Below are 17,180 nucleotides of genomic sequence, written 5' to 3' on the forward strand. Positions count from 1 at the left end.
AATAAAAATTTATTAAACAAAAATATAAATACACCCTTTAAAAAATTGCTTGCAATGGCTGTTACAAGCAATCTTTTCCTTACATTTTCAAATTACTCTAACAAAAGTTACATATAAAGGAAGTCGTTTCTTAACTATTATTAGGTATCTATAAACATCAAGCATTTGCCTATATCACAATAGTGCATTTACAATTTCACATAAGTACATTTTTTTTTTTTGGTTGAGGATCTCAAAAATCAATAAATACTTAATTTTAAGATAAAAAAACTTGTAAATTTCGTCTATAAACTATAGTAACAAATTTTAAGATCATTAAATGGCTGTTTAATGATCTTTGGCCTTATTTCTAACAAGTATGTCTGTCATATTTGTCGATGTACAAAATTTTACATAAAAACATTTCATATCAAACTAGGGGTTACTACTTCTATATAGTCTACGAGTAATCTAACGATTGTTATTATACTTGGATACACTTTAAAACTAATATTCGATAAAAATATTCTAGTGTAATAGATAATAAAATATTTTTATTTTCTATTAATGGCTGTTTTTAGTTTATTTTTATCGAATATCGTATCAAAATCTACGAACTAACAAAGATGTCTTAAAGCTGTGAGCGACTTGTACATTCATTTTTAAAACTAACTTGTATTGTTAACAGTTAACAAAATACGTTATAATTACTATAATTAATTAATTAAGTACTGAATAAATTTTCTAAAACCGCAACAGCTTTCGAACATTTTGTAGGCCCTTTGATATGAAAATAAAAACATGTTGCGCCAATAGAAAATTTGAAAATAATTTAAACATAATATTCTTTAAATTTACAACTGAAACGGTTATCTCACACTTCGGAAGGAGGCTGGACTGGGGTTTCTGGTGATGCTAAACGGACTTGGGTGCTTTCTGAACGCACTACACCATTTACTTGACTACTCATTTGCGTGTCTCTCCAAGGGGTTATTAAAATTTTTAAGCGCTGAAACAATAACGAATTTTTAGATTATTATTTACTTACACAAAAAACTGTTTTTGTTCTGTTTAATGTTTTAAAAATTTTTTAAAGTTTTAAAAATTTTCTCCTTTTCGGAAATTTTGTTGCTTTTTTTTCTTCTTTACATACTTTTTGGACAATTTAAAAAAATTCTTCAATCAAATGATAAATTCGTGGTTTAGTAGTTTTCAAATGTTAAAGAGAACGTTTATCGTATTTTTTTATTTATTTATGAATTTTTTCTACTCACCAGAGAAATGCGACTTTAACATTTGACTAAAAAATGAATATTAAAGATCCCAAAAAATTTTGAAAAAAATAGTAGGTATAGTTTGGTAGTCAAAAATATGTTAATCTACATGTATTGTGGTAACAATTCCCTAAAAAGAGTTAGATCAAATAAAAGCTTCTTAGAACTTCAGAACATTTTTATGATAGATTAAAAAAAAACATTTTTTATTTTGAATCATTCTATAAAATAAGTCTGAACCTCAGTGGAACTTAAAATAAATTTTATGAAGCTTCTTCTTAAAAATCAGTTACATTTTTGTTCATAAAATCTAAAAAGAAAATAGCTTTCTTTACATCTTGTATTTTATTCGAAAATAAAGAAAGTTGCCTTACAATGCTCATTTTATAAAACTAATTCTTCTAGTATTAGTATTAGTATTAGTATTAGTATTAGTATTAGTATTAGTATTAGTATTAGTATTAGTATTAGTATTAGTATTAGTATTAGTATTAGTATTAGTATTAGTATTAGTATTAGTATTAGTATTAGTATTAGTATTAGTATTAGTATTAGTATTAGTATTAGTATTAGTATTAGTATTAGTATTAGTATTAGTATTAGTATTAGTATTAGTATTAGTATTAGTATTAGTATTAGTATTAGTATTAGTATTAGTATTAGTATTAGTATTAGTATTAGTATTAGTATTAGTATTAGTATTAGTATTAGTATTAGTATTAGTATTAGTATTAGTATTAGTATTAGTATTAGTATTAGTATTAGTATTAGTATTAGTATTAGTATTAGTATTAGTATTAGTATTAGTATTAGTATTAGTATTAGTATTAGTATTAGTATTAGTATTAGTATTAGTATTAGTATTAGTATTAGTATTAGTATTAGTATTAGTATTAGTATTAGTATTAGTATTAGTATTAGTATTAGTATTAGTATTAGTATTAGTATTAGTATTAGTATTAGTATTAGTATTAGTATTAGTATTAGTATTAGTATTAGTATTAGTATTAGTATTAGTATTAGTATTAGTATTAGTATTAGTATTAGTATTAGTATTAGTATTAGTATTAGTATTAGTATTAGTATTAGTATTAGTATTAGTATTAGTATTAGTATTAGTATTAGTATTAGTATTAGTATTAGTATTAGTATTAGTATTAGTATTAGTATTAGTATTAGTATTAGTATTAGTATTAGTATTAGTATTAGTATTAGTATTAGTATTAGTATTAGTATTAGTATTAGTATTAGTATTAGTATTAGTATTAGTATTAGTATTAGTATTAGTATTAGTATTAGTATTAGTATTAGTATTAGTATTAGTATTAGTATTAGTATTAGTATTAGTATTAGTATTAGTATTAGTATTAGTATTAGTATTAGTATTAGTATTAGTATTAGTATTAGTATTAACAGCTTAACAGCAAAAGATACTAAGGTGAAGTTTAGTGTATTTGTTTTAATGGTTTGGTTATTTAACATTGTATAAACGAAAAAAGTAAAAATTTGCTACAAATTTTGGTTTTTATGGAATTTCTAACCAACATTATTAAATCGTTTTTGTCCGTCAGAAAACGAAAATTTGATTTGAAGAAAAATGTGCAGTTTACTGTGTTGTGTTAATTTAGATTTTGATTAGAATCTGAAAAAGTTGTTTCTTTATTATATATACAATATATTTTGATTAACAAATAAACATTTTATTGAACAATAATTCACAGTTAAAACAAATTAAAATTTATTCAGAGAAAAATTAAAAATATCAGACAAATCATTAGAGCAATAACTAAATTTCGCGTCATAGTTGGCGGTGATACGAGTGTGTTGTGAACAAACCACAATGTTTAATACATCCGGCGAAGCGTCAATTGGGATGGTTCGTTCACAATCAAACTTTCACGGATTGCCAAATTAAAAAAAAAACACCCGTTATTAACTACACATTTTTTTTCTTAAACTATTTACAATTAGGTCAAAAAAAATCGAATTCCGTTTTACTTTTGAGTAATGCAATTTTTTGGTTAAAAATGACAACACACTACATTTTTCTTTCAAACTTTAAGTTCAAAGTCTGTGTTTAAAAAACTTTTCATGGCAGGCTACCGTTTAAAATAATACCAAGTTTTACAAAAGTTTTGTTCTTGAAAAACGATCACATTTTTAAAGGACTTTATCATTCATCAACTATAGCTTTTTCAAAAAGTAGATAGTTTAAGCAAAAAAAAAACCTTTTGGTTCACCCTGTATACAGTGTGGCAATTTTAAAAGTTGTAATCCGCAATATCTGGAACTGAAAAAGTTATTGATTGAGAATCACTCAAAACAAAAATCATTTCAGATATTTTTTTTTCTGCGTTAGGTAAAGAATTCATATTCTTAAAAAAATACAGTGTGGAACGGAAATACGGTAATGGTGTATTATCTAGTTTAAATACACTACAATTTTTTTTTCAAATGAGGCAAAAAGTTTTAAAGTGCTGAATAAAATACTAAAATAGGTACCAAAATTTTGTAACAATCGCATAACTATTATTTTGAAATACATATTTGAAAAAAATATTTCTGGATTTTTTTTCATAAAAATGTAATATTGCAATTTTTTACACTTTTCATGTTAATTACCTTCATAAAAGACCCTGGTGTGGTTAGTAATTTAAAAATGGCTACCCCTGGAATCATAACAACTGACGAACATGCTATAAGCCATCCCAAAATATTTGCCCACGATGGATAGACATAATTTTCATAACTCAAAGGTTCATAATCCAGCAATCCATAGACAATAATAAATAACAAAAAAACAGGAGCTGCAAACTTCCAACAAAATCTCCAGTAGTAGCCCGGCGCAAAACCAATCATATCCTTAATATCATCACAAAATCTTTGCGTTCCTAAAAATGATTAAAGTTAATAAGAATTTTTCGCCTGGTTTTCTTACTTACCATAAATCCAAGAAACAGCAATTGCTTCAAAAAAGACAGCAAAAAGCATAGAATAACCGGCAGCATATCTGTCCAGCAAGTGAAAGAAATAAAATCCTCCTTGGGAACACGAGGCCAAACCCACTAGAAAGTACAAACTGAACAGACAAGCAACAAAAATTTCTCTGTGACGGCCAATTTTTGGAAATTCGTCACTGAGGGCCGTTATTATAGCCTCAGAACCTCCAAACTAAAACACCAAACATTAAATTTGTCTTAAAATAAATAAAATCAATTGCATACAGAACTATCCAGGCCCAAAGTGAGGAGCATCATAAAGAAAATCAATGCCCAAAATATGCTTCCAGGCATGGTGGCAATAGCTGCAGGATATACGACGAAAACAAGACCAGGTCCTTCAGTTGCTACTTCTTGGATGGAACACCCAGCTGCATGGGCCATGTATCCCAAAACGGAAAAAATCACAAAACCTGCTATAAAACTTGTTGCTGAATTTATAACACTAGTGAGAATGGCGTCTCTGAAAGAATATAAATTTTACAACTGAAATTTAAAAAAATGTTCTGTACTTGTAAACATTGTTGTGGTATTTGTTATAGGAGGCGTAAGCGAGGAGAACCCCAAATCCGGGACCGAGAGAGAAGAAAACTTGAGTGGCAGCGTCGACCCATACCTGAAATAATTTTTTTAATATGAATTAGGAAAATCTCAAAACAAACAATAAATCAAATAAAAAGAATTTTCTCTTTAGTTTTTCTCAGTAATTCGAGTCAAATTTTATATTAATTTTTTATTTTATGTTTTTGGTATTTTTGATCGGTTATCATTTTTACTCATTTCATCTCCGTTTTTCTGTTGTCCCTTTCTTTAGTATACAGGGTGTTCCGTCTTTATTGTTAAAAATTTAAATAGATGATAACATATTCAATTTTAAGACAAAAGTTTCTTATAAACATGTTTAGAAAAATGCTACGTAAAGGAAGTTACACCCCCTAAAGGGGGTGCGTTTTTTAAATGTTTTTTTTTAAATATTTTAGAATAACGAAAATTATAAAATTTGGTACAGCTGATAACCTTTTTTTTTACACCATACGAATTCCAAAATGAAATGTCGAAATTTTTTATCAGGAGCGTCCTAAACGGTAAAACAAACTTAATTTTTAATTTTTATGCTGTTTATAGTCTGTAACATAAATTTTAAAACTGATTTTACTCATAATCGGTAAGTTGTATCGGACAAACGCTAAAGACTTTTTTTATGAAAAACAATAACATTTAGAATTTTGTTGCTGAAAGTGGCAAAAAACTACAGGCGAAATAGTTACAGTACTTTTTACCCTGAACCTACCCAATTTAGGAAGCCCCTGATGAAAAATTTTAACAGTTTATCTTTGAATTTGTTTAGGTGTATAAGGTTATCATCTGTGCCAAATTTTGTAATTTTATCTAAAGTGGTTTCGAAAATATTGAAAAAAAAAACAATAAAAAACGCACCCGTTTGAGGGGGTGTAGATCTTGTCAGTTTTGCTTATTTTATTCTGCTTTTTTGTTTTTCCATTTTTCAGTACTTTTTTCCTATATTTTTCTGTTTTTATATTCTTCGTTAACATTTTTCTGTTGTTGCACTATTTACTCCATTTGTGTTGAGTAACATTGACAACAGTTGAAATTTCGTTCTAATTTTTGTGTACAGGGTGGATCAATTAAATTTTTACATTGTTTGAATGTGGACACAAAGTGAAAAAAAACAACAAAATGGGTACTTTTACAATTTTTTTATAAAAACTAACAGTTTCAACAAAGCTTAATTTTCAATGTTCAATGACTTTGTAACACTGCAATCAAAAATGGTTTTATAACATTTTTTCTATTTCTGTTTTACATTTTATGTTTTTTGTCTGTTACAATTTCTGCCCATTACATTCCAGTTATTATGTTTCATCGTTTCTACTTTTCTGTTTTTATTTATCTGTAACCTTTTTCCATTGTTATACAATTTACGACACTTGAACAGAAATACAGTTTCGTTGTTCAAAATTGTCGATTTAACCCAACTTTATGGTTGTAATACCTCTCTATACTAAGTTGCAGCGTTTAAAAGTTAGAGGGCGCCAAAGTTTTAAAAATATTTGTCTTTAATTACTTTTTAATGGATTAATCGATTTCTATGAAATTTGGTACAGGCAATTTGATATCAAAACCACATGTTTCAGGGCTATTCCTTTTATTATATTATTATTATAAAGTACTTACTTATTAACAACTTAACACATTTTAAGCTATAGGTATGTTTGTTATACGTAATTTTTTTTATTTGAAAGGTATATTATTTTTAAACAATTTTTGTAACTTATAAAATTTTTGTATAAGTAGTGGTTTTAGATTAGAAAAAATGATTTAATTAGATGAGTTAAAATTTTGGACGTTGGCCATTTATTACTATTGTTTTTAAAATAGTATCAAGAAAATTTTAGGTTTTGGTGTCTGTATGTATGTTTGTATTAATTAACAATAATGTAATTAGTTATTAATTTAAACAAAACACCATAATTATATTGGCGTCCTCTAACTTTTAAACGGTGTAACTTGCTATAGAGAGGTAAGTTGAGTTAAATCGCTTTATTTCGATCTGGGGAAATTCAGGTTGCTCTTTGTCCCCATCTTTTTGTTACATTTTTAACTGCTATTTAAGAATTTTTGTAACTGATGGAAGGTGGAAACCAACATACTTGTAAATTAGATGATTTTATTACTTTTTTATAAAAACTAGAATTCATGTAAAAAAAAAACTCAGTAACTAATAAATCAAATGATGATATAGGTATTTTTCAAATAATACTTTTTACTTTTCTTTCGGTACTTATTTTTTTAGGTTTATTTTAGATAAATTTATTACTCTTTATTTATTTTTTTGTTTTTGTTTTTTCCTTTCTTCTGCTATTGCACACAAAACGCATTTTTGTTATTTTATAAAAACTAATTGAAGCAAAAATTATTTAAAATTCTTTAAAATCGATGTTAATTTGAAAATATTTTCATTTAAATTAAAAATTGAAATTTGTTCTTTCAATAATGAAATCAGTATCCTGCGACACCCTGAATATTTTGAAACTACAAGATATATAGTATGATGAAAAAAAGGCGCTCGTGTTAACCCACACGTTATAAGTGATCTTTTATTAAAGACGAATTCGAAGACCAAAATTGGATTTGTGCTCTTATTAGTAAGATATAGACTTTCCTTTTTACAAAAGAGAAATCTATATAATTAACAATTTTAAAATAATTTCATTGTTAAAGTCTAGATTTTGATACTGTTGATGGTGTTCTTAAAAAAAATGTGTAAAAAGTCTATTGAAATAAACTTTATTGAAGATGTTTGGATACCATTTCTTGGCTCCAAAGAAAATTTATCAATGTTGCAACATTTAGTCCGGGCAAATTAGCTTAAAAAATAGGGGTCAGGTTACAATAATTCGCATAAAGCTGTAAATTGCTACGAATGTTGGACAGCCCATTATAAAAGAAATGTGAAAAGTCCCCATCGATCCCACATCTGCAAAAAAAGTTATTCAAGGTCAAATGTTGCAAAAATGGAATTTTTGCATAAAAATACTTCTGACAAAAATTGTAGAGCATGCAATTATATATAAAAAACGTTCCTATACTTTTTTTCCTAAGAGTTACCATTTCTGAGATATAGCGATTTAAAAAGTTGTGTTCTTCATAAGATGCACACGTTTCCACGCCACCTGTGAGGTAGTGTACTTGGCGCGTTTTTTTATGTAGTTTCCCCGGTAGGCCTCTTCTACGATCTATTGAGGTTCTGTTTAATTAAAAAATATTGTATCAAATGACAAATGGTACTATTGGGGATGACAAAGGCGATGTAAATTACGAGTAATAGAGAAAAATTATTCGTCTGATTGATAGTTATCTGATGGTATTTGAAATGTACTGTCTTCTTCGTCTTCTTCTTTTCTTTCTTCTTCTTCTTCTTTTTCTTCATCTTACTGCGGGGTACAAGTAAATTGTTCTAAGAGCGATGAATCAGATGTCTGCTCGCAGATAAAACAACAATTTTTGAATTGTTTGAAAAACAAGACTTAATTAATTGTGCTGAAGTTTTTCAATAGTAATTCTACTCCACAAGTTGTAATCATCAACGGAATTCGCTTTCTTCTTTCTATGTACGGAGCCTCTAAAAAATTACCTGCTTAGATAAGTTTCGATACTTATCTTTTTTAAAAAATACTCATAACACAAAACGAGTGCAATTGGCAAGTCTTCCCCCAACCTCTGTTTCTGCTTAGCAACATCTGTTTCGGGTTTATTATCATGTTCAAATGTGGCTTGGTAATAAACTGGACCCAGAAGACTGGGGTTGGAAATTCGTTAATAATACATTGGGACCAATTCAGACTTTATTCCCACCTGCACCGGAAAAACTCCTCAATACAATTTTGGCAATTGCAAAAAGGGGTGTAATGCCAAATGTGGTTGCAAAAAAGTTGGATTGTTTTGTTCATTAGCATGTACCAGTTGTCAAGGCCAATCATGCTCCAATGTTGAGTCGTTATTAAGAGAAGATGTTTACAATATCTGCGAGGAGACATCTGTGTCATCGCTTTTAGAACAATTTACTTGTACCCAGCAGGAAGTTGAAGAAGAAGAAGAAGAAAAAGAATTTGAAATACCATCAGATAACTATCAATCAGATGAATAATTTTCCTCTATATTACTCATAATTTACATCACTTTTGTCATCTCCAGTAGTACCATATGTCATTTGATACAATATTTTTTAATTAAACATTAAAAAAATGCGCCAAGTACACTACCTCACAGGTGGCGTGGAAACGTGTGCATATTATGAAGAACACAACTTTTTAAATCGCTATATCTCAGAAACGCTAACTCTTGGGAAAAAAAGTATAGGAACGTTTTTTATAGAGAATTGGATGCTCTACAATTTTTGTCAGATGTATTTTTATGATAAAACTTACCGTTTGGCTGAAAAATGCAAAAATCCCATTTTTGCAACATTTGACCTTGAATAACTTTTTGCAGATGTGGGATCGATCTGGACTTTTCACATTTCTTTTATAATAGGGTGTCCAACATTCGTACCAATTTTCAGCATTGTACGAATTATTGTAACCTTGAATGTGTTCATTGCCCGGACTAATTGCAAATATTCTAGGATACAGAAAATGTCCAAGTAATAATCAATTATTGGAAACGGTAGCAACAAAAAAATCAATTTCCAATGTTGTTTGTTCTGTGAAATTTGAACGATTAAAGTCAAAAAGGTTTCCTAGATACGAAAAATACCTGAGTGAAATAGTTTTTTAGTAAAAGAAATTTGTGCAATATTGCCGCTTTGTGCTGTTAGACAAACTGTTTAAATTTTAAAAAGAATCTTATTTAGACTATTTTTGGAATGATGGTCACAATGTTTCAATAAAAAAGGACGCGCCTGTTTCAATCGTGGGCGCCTTTTTTTCATCACCCTGTACAAGCCTTTTTTACAAAATATCGTTCTTGATAGTAAATCAATCAATGTAAATGTATAACTTACGATTGTACCATTAATGTTAAAAAATAAAATATTTACTTCAGCAGATGTGATTGCGTTGAAATTGGGATTGAGATAATATTTGATCCCCTCAGCAGATCCCGGAAGAGTAATCCCCCGCACCAAGAGAATCAGCAAGACAGCATATGGAAAAAGCGCCGTAAACCAGACCACCTTTCCCGACGTCGAAATCCCCTTCCACAAGGAAAAATAGCAAATGACATAAACCGCAAAAAGACACAAAGCCATGTCCCATTTGATAGCCCCCAAGTCATGCAATCCTTTACTCTGATGAAGTTCGAGAATCGCTCGACTGGAATTTTAAACATAATCAAGTCAGACAGATGTTTTAGTCAATTTCTTAAAAGTTTTACTTGAAGTATTCGGAAGCGGCCGAGGCGAATCTGGAGTCGAGACCTGAGTTCGGTTGGATGGACAAGTCGGTTTTGTTGTTTTCTGTCAGGTTTCGTGAAGGGAAGTCAAACTGAAACAGATTAATGCATGTCAGAGGTTAAAATGCGTGAAAAGAAAGTTTTCGAGTGCTTACAGGGCGGCAGTTGGGGGTGTTCCAAGGGTTGTCGCAAGTGGTCCACGGCAACATGCTGGTGAAGGAGGCGAAGAAGAATCGTAAAGCCCACGCAATTATTACATTGTAGTAAAAATCGACGTAGAAAGCTATCAACACCACAGCATACCCTATTCCTGAAATCAGTAAACATATTTATTTTTTTTTCTTTTTCTAAATTGTTTGTGTCGAGAGATCAAGATAATTTGTAATCGAGTCATCTTTGGATCCAAAAACGTATGTCTGCTTTTGAACTAAGTGCATGTGAAACGTCAAATAAAATTAGTCGCTGGCGCACAATAATAATAATAGAACCGTTAACGATCTTTTTTGAAGGTATTGCATAAATTTAGTTATTAAAATCATAATTTTTTTGATCATACCATTTTACCTTTCAACTTGTCATTTTATTTGACGTTTTATAGACATACGTTTTCGGATTCAAAGTTGACTCGATTACAAATTATCTTAATCGCTCGATATAAGATATAGATCAAATCTAAAAACATATACTTAGCAATTCTTATTTTTTCCTATCTGTCTTTTATTTTTATTTTGAGTATTTACTCCTAATATCTTTATTTGTTCGTTTTTAAATAATTTTTCAAAATTGTAGATATGCCTACAGGGTGTCAGAACTCGCGCCCCATAGAAAAATTTAAAGTAAGATAAGAAACCAGGAACATGGAAAAAATGTTTAAAAATTCTATCTGTCAAAAAAATTTGACATATATTTTTTGACATTTGACACTTTTTTATGACACTGATGATTTTGTATGTTTTTTTTATAATTATTTAGTAAAAGTTCAAAAATTTTGCTAATAAAAGCCACAAATAAGATTACACAGTGTTACAATTTAGGATATAACTTCTTTGTTGCCTCTTCTAATAGCCTGTAGCAAAAAAACTTGGAAAATTAAACAGAAATAAACATAGTCAAAGTGCTAAATTAAAACTCTCATAACTTTGAAATTTGTATAGATAGAATTTTTTTAACATCTTTTCCATGTTCCTGGTATCTCATTTTTCTCTGGTGCACGAGTTCTCGCGCATCCTGTATAGTCAATTTTTTTTAATAGAAATGTCGAACATTCTCGACGTTGGTACCACTACCTAATTCATAGCAATTTAATAAAAAAAGTTGGTAGTTCCGGTTTTTGATTTTATGTGAAACACTATCATATTAAAATCAGCAAAAAAAGTCTAAGGAAATTTAAATAACAAACTCGAAATCGCAACATTTTTCGGAAATTTGGACACAAAAAGTGTACAAGCAGAAGTTAGAAAAAGACCACCGTTGAAATGTAGACATAACTTGTAATGCAGATTTGCTAAACATTCTCTAATTTTTAGCAAAAAAATGACGAGAATACAAAATAAACATGAAGAAGAGAACGCAATTAAATTAGTGTCTGGTTGCACCGTTAATAGGTATTAGTGACATCTGTCCTCAGGTTTTAGATTATAAGTTATAATGCTTTCAAAGAGCACACAAAATTCATAGAGTCAAAATTTTGGCATCTCAACATGAAAACATAGCCATAATTTTTTAACAAAATTTCTAGAGACCAAAACACAAAGCAAACAAAATTTGTAGCTTTAGAGATAAGCTGTTACCAATTTTTTCATCAAAATCTTGACTTGGTGACTTCCATTTAAAAAAAACATGCTTTACTTTTTACTTTTGATTTTATAGTCCTTGTCTATTATCATTTTTTCTTCTTCTCTTTTATCTTTTCCACTTTGGTTCTTCTTTCACTTTTATACTGGTGGAGTTTACTTTACTTAAAAGAATGAGTATGTCAAGAAAGTTTTCGTTTTTCAAGATTAGGTCTAGTTGAATTCAACTTTTTTTTACTCTTGTTTTATAATTTTTAAAGCTAATGGACTTGGATGCAAGATAAAAAACATATGTTTTTAAATTCGTTGTTTTTAAGTCAAAATTTTGCAAAAAATTTAAGATTGGTTTTTATTATCCTTTTTTCTTTTTTTCTGTGCTTTTATATCTTTCTATAAATTTATTGTCCTTAGCAATTCTAGCAAACTTTATTTTTAATTTCTGTTTGTTATTATTTTTGCTTTTTTTCATTTTTGTATTTCTATTTTTCCTTTTTTAAACTCATATTTTTTAGTGTAGAGTTTTAAATGAAGCACCATATTTTTTTTGTTGCATCCAATAGATTGTTAGRTGGTCTACGTAAAAACATAAACTTTTAAATGTTTAAAATTAGTAAATGTCTAACATTAAATGAATATTGTTCATACTATTTCTACCATTGTATAATTCCACCACGAATCATTTATCTGAGGTTTATCCATCGAAAATATTAAAATTCAAATTGTTGTATCGCAAAAATAAAAAATAATGGAATCAGTACAACATTGTTGTGATTCTTGAGTGATATTTCTTCCATTTCTTGTGCTACTGCGCAATTTTTGAAACCATTTTTTTTATATTTAAATACTATGTAGTAGTTTGTGTTTTTGGATAGACAACTTAATAATCCCTTAAATGCAAAAACAAACAGTAGCATGYCACAAGTTACTTAACTTTTGACAAATTTTTTCTTTTTTTTTTCTTTTTTACTGTAATACACAAAAAATTATTGCACGAAAAGGTTGTAAAAGGTTTTAAAATTTGTTTTTTATTTTTGTGTATTCTTTTTAAAAGGATAAACGATTTTAATCCCAAGAATAAAGGTAATGTCAGAGACGCCAAGGGCATTTTTATTCGAGAGATTAACTTGTTTATTCCAAATGTATACAAAACTTTATTCCCAACAGACAAAATTAATAATTACGTGGGAAAATGATAAAATTGTCAAATTATTAAAATTTAATTCAATCAATTGCAATTTTAAGAGTCAAAATCGACATTATTTTGCCAAAAATCTCAAAAGATTCAATTCATTCAATTCCAATTTATTTTAAGAGTTAAAATCGGAATTTCATTTATTTTATTTCCGAGGATAAAGTACTAGATTATTATTCAAAAACTAGGAAATAAAGCGTCACTTTATTCCCTGTTGGAAAGAAAAGTTTAATTTCGAAGTTAAAAGCTTCATCCAAAAATGTAGCAAAACGTAGGGTGTTTTATTTAAAAAGCATAAGTTTGTATCTTATTTTTGAAACACTTTGTATACATGAAAATAATTTTGAATTGTAGAGCGTGTTAGGAGCAATATCTACAGGCTGTTCCGTCTAAACCCCACATTAGAAGTATTGGGAGTTCGAATAACCGTATTTAATTTAATAATAATTAAGTTTGCGTAACTTTTATTCTTCATATTTTGGCACTATTTGTCAAATAGTAATTTACTGTTGACGTTTGTTTAGAGAAAATTTTGACATTTTTGATTTCCATAGCAAACTACCAGGTGAATAAAAAGTATGGAACCAAACGTTTTTTGCTTAAACTATTTATTTTTTGAAAAAACTAATTAATGAGTAATAAAGAACTATAAAAATGTGATGATTTAACAAGAATAAAATTTTCGAAACTTTCTTTTGTTTTTGAGTTCTACAAAAAAAATAATTTTTTTAAATGGCAACCCACTATAAAATCATTTTTCTCATAAAAGCTATATTTTAAGGATTACAACTATCCGCTTTATATTTAATTTTTTCAAAAAAAAAATTTTCACATAAATTGCAATTTCGACAAAAAAAAATCGCGTAACTCAAAAACAAAACAAAATTTATATTACTCTAATTTATATTAATTATCATTTTCTGGAGGCAAATCATCAAAAATAAATCCGCTTGGTTCCATACTTTATATTCACCCTGTATGTGAAAACGGGTGTGGCTAGTAATAAATTTTCTGTAGTCTTAACAAAAAGTCCATAACTTGAAAATTATTAAATTTAGGTATAGGGAATGTTAATACAGATCAAGGCACAATTATATTCTCTTCTATTTAGTAAAATAGAAATTGGGGTATATCATTTGAAAAATTTGAGTTATGAGTATTTGAATAATTACAAAGGTAACCTTAAAATTTTGGGATTTGTATTTTTTTCAAAATTTTAAAACACCAGAAAAAAGATCTAAGCTTTCTCTTTCAAACGCCAAAAAAACAAATTCAAAATTTTAAAAAATGGCAGAGTTACCGATTTTTAAAGTGGAAGGTGCAGATCCATAAATTTTTGAAAAACTCGAAATATTTCAAAAACGGCTAAATTTAAGTATAGGAAAAGCTGATAAAAACTCCCTTAGAATGACCCGATTAATCCAAAAACCCAGTAAAAAATATAGCTTTCCATTTAAAATAAAAAAGTTGAGACCGACTTCCGGTATAACCGGAAGTGCCGCCATCTTGAAAATATTTTCATGTATGAGAACTTAATGGTTTATGGCAATACACCAATACACAATAAATACGATTTTTCGAACTCCCAATACTTCTAATGTGGGGTTTAGACGGAACACCGAATTTTTTAATTTTTTTTATTAATTCGCTGGAACAGTTGTATATATTTAAAAAAATTGATTTTTTATATCTCATAATAGTCATAATTTTAAGTGGAATTAATAAGCAATGCCCTAAGTGATGGAGATAAATTTAAAGTCCCAAAATCGTATAAAAGTCATAAATCTGTGAGTATTTCGTGATGCCTTAACAGCTAAAATATGGCTATAATCCGGGAAAGGCGAGTGACCATTCTTGGAGCACTTTACACAGCCGTTGAAAATCGCGCTGAATATTAATAGTCGTTTCGGCCTCTCTCTTACTCGCATTTTCAGAGCAGGAAGTAGGAGAATGTCTTTTATGGCAAAGACGCAGTCACACACAATACGCTCCGCTCTCGCACGTTTCCGGTCTGAGGCTTCCGGAGATTCACGGGAGTGGATAATTGACTTCGGCAGACTTTAGATTTTTTACATTATTTTCTTCGTTGCCGTCACCTGTTGTTAGCAAGAGATTTTACGGCCGGGATTTGTTTGCATTTTTACGGTGCGTTTTCAACTTTGGTTTTTTCAAGTTAGACAAACTGTCGGAACTAAATTTCAGTTGCCTAATTTATAGTTTTTAAAAACACATCATTAATTATAACATTAAAAATAAATGTAAGGACTATAACACTCATCGTTGTCTTCTCTGATTTTGTCAAAATTTCCCCCGACATATTTTTTTTAAACTTATGATTTAAGCTATTTAGAAATTAGAAATTAAATGAGATAAGTAAACTTTTTTTCACTCTAACTTGTGTAAAAATTTCTAATTTTGTTCGATTTTCTTACCTTTGAAGAGCGGACATAAACGACCCCAACAGGTTATGGCACCTTTTCTATTAAACTGACCCAATGCAAGTTCCATGTAAAATAATGGAATGCCTCCGATTACCAACATAATGCAGTAAGGGACCAAGAAAGCTCCTGAAAGAAATAATTTGAAAGTAACTGGCACATAATGAAGCAGTGAATTACGTAAATGCACCACTCAGTGTAATTCCACAAAAAAATTCAAGCACTCATACTTTTTTTTTTAATTAAAACCAAGAAGAACGTTGATCAACTAAAAATTACAAAATTGAAATTTTACCAAAACAAAGTGTAAAATTGTCAAATTAAGTGTCGGCAATGCATAATTATTGCTTATTTTAATAGATTTAAAGGGTTTTTTACTAAAACAATCTCACTGAATTTGAAAAATTATTCAAAAATAAAAAAGTGTTTTCTGTTGACACATAGAAAACTGTAAAAATGTTCACTTAAGTTTAAAATACGTGATTTTTGCAAGTTTTGATGAGTTTAGAGCAGTTTTTACTAAAAAACTAACTAAATTATAAATATTTTGCAAAATAAAGTAAAAAAATTGCTAGATTAGGACTAGAACAAATTCTATAAAATTAAGTATTAAGTGCAAACTGCGTTTTCTCAACAAAAAATTTATTACTTATAAATAAAAAAATAAATGTTGTAAAAACACAGTTGAATTTTTTTTACAAAGAAACTCACTAAATTTGAAAAAAAAAAATTAATAACAAAGTAGAAAATTGCAGAATTGAGACTAAAATATATAATTTTATCTTCAAGCGATCGAAAATTGCGCCTTTATATTTCTCTATAGAAATAGTTGAAGTGGCTTTTTTGTAACCGGAGTTGAAATACTTTAAATCCTAGGAGTTGAAATGTCCTCAAGCGCGGCTCAACCGTGTCAAACATTAGATCACTTGAAGCATTTCACTTAGTGAAGTCATGATTTACTCATTTATCAATAGTTACACAAATTATTAAATAAATAAATTATTTTTATTAAAAAGCCTCTAAAGTAAGCAATATATCGAAAAATTACAGATAATTGGGAGCAACACTTTACATCGGTGGTCTCATCAATTTGCCACGAAAAAAATGGAGTGTTCAAAATTTCTTTGTTTATTTTTTATTTTTTCATCAAAAATTTGACTTGTTGACTTCCATTAAAAAAACATACTTTACTTTTTACTTTTCATTTTATAGTCCTTGTCTATTACTATTTTTTTCTTTTCTTTTTTCTTTTCTACTTTAGTTCTTCTTTTACTTTTTTACTGTAGGAGTTTACTTTACAAGCTTACAAGGTTAGGTATAGTTGAATTCAATTTTTTTTCCTGTTGTTTAATAATTTTTAAAACTAATATATTTGGATGCAAAATAAAAAACATGTTTTAAAAAAAAATATTATCCTTTTTTTTGTCTGTACTTTTGTATCTTTCTATAAATTTAATTTTATGTATGTGTTTCTTTTCTTAGAAATTTTAGCAAACTTAATTTTTAATTTCTGTTTGTTATTATTTTTGCTTTTTTTCATGCCTGTATTTCTATTTTTCCTTTTTTAAACTCATATTTTTTTAGTGTAGAGT

At 28.3% G+C, this 17,180-nt stretch overlaps 1 protein-coding gene across 1 annotated transcript in view; it reads right to left on the bottom strand.

Annotated features, from left to right (window-relative positions):
* The window catches only part of LOC123008167 (sodium-dependent dopamine transporter), a 28,868-nt gene continuing 11,688 nt past the window's right edge, over positions 1 to 17,180 (bottom strand). The window contains exons 4-12 of the mRNA XM_044403823.1: positions 15,583 to 15,717; positions 10,321 to 10,475; positions 10,148 to 10,257; positions 9,813 to 10,086; positions 4,765 to 4,868; positions 4,478 to 4,715; positions 4,196 to 4,424; positions 3,876 to 4,144; positions 1 to 988 (exon numbers count right to left, since the gene is read on the bottom strand). Coding sequence (XP_044259758.1) covers positions 854 to 988; positions 3,876 to 4,144; positions 4,196 to 4,424; positions 4,478 to 4,715; positions 4,765 to 4,868; positions 9,813 to 10,086; positions 10,148 to 10,257; positions 10,321 to 10,475; positions 15,583 to 15,717 — 1,649 coding nt within the window. The 3' untranslated portion in view covers positions 1 to 853. The remainder of the gene's footprint in view (positions 989 to 3,875; positions 4,145 to 4,195; positions 4,425 to 4,477; positions 4,716 to 4,764; positions 4,869 to 9,812; positions 10,087 to 10,147; positions 10,258 to 10,320; positions 10,476 to 15,582; positions 15,718 to 17,180) is intronic.

The sequence above is a fragment of the Tribolium madens genome, unplaced genomic scaffold (assembly GCF_015345945.1).
Source record: "Tribolium madens isolate multiple individuals breed KSU strain unplaced genomic scaffold, Tmad_KSU_1.1 Scaffold_19;HRSCAF=116;Tcas5.2_LG9, whole genome shotgun sequence".
Classification (NCBI taxonomy): Eukaryota; Metazoa; Arthropoda; class Insecta; order Coleoptera; family Tenebrionidae; genus Tribolium; species Tribolium madens.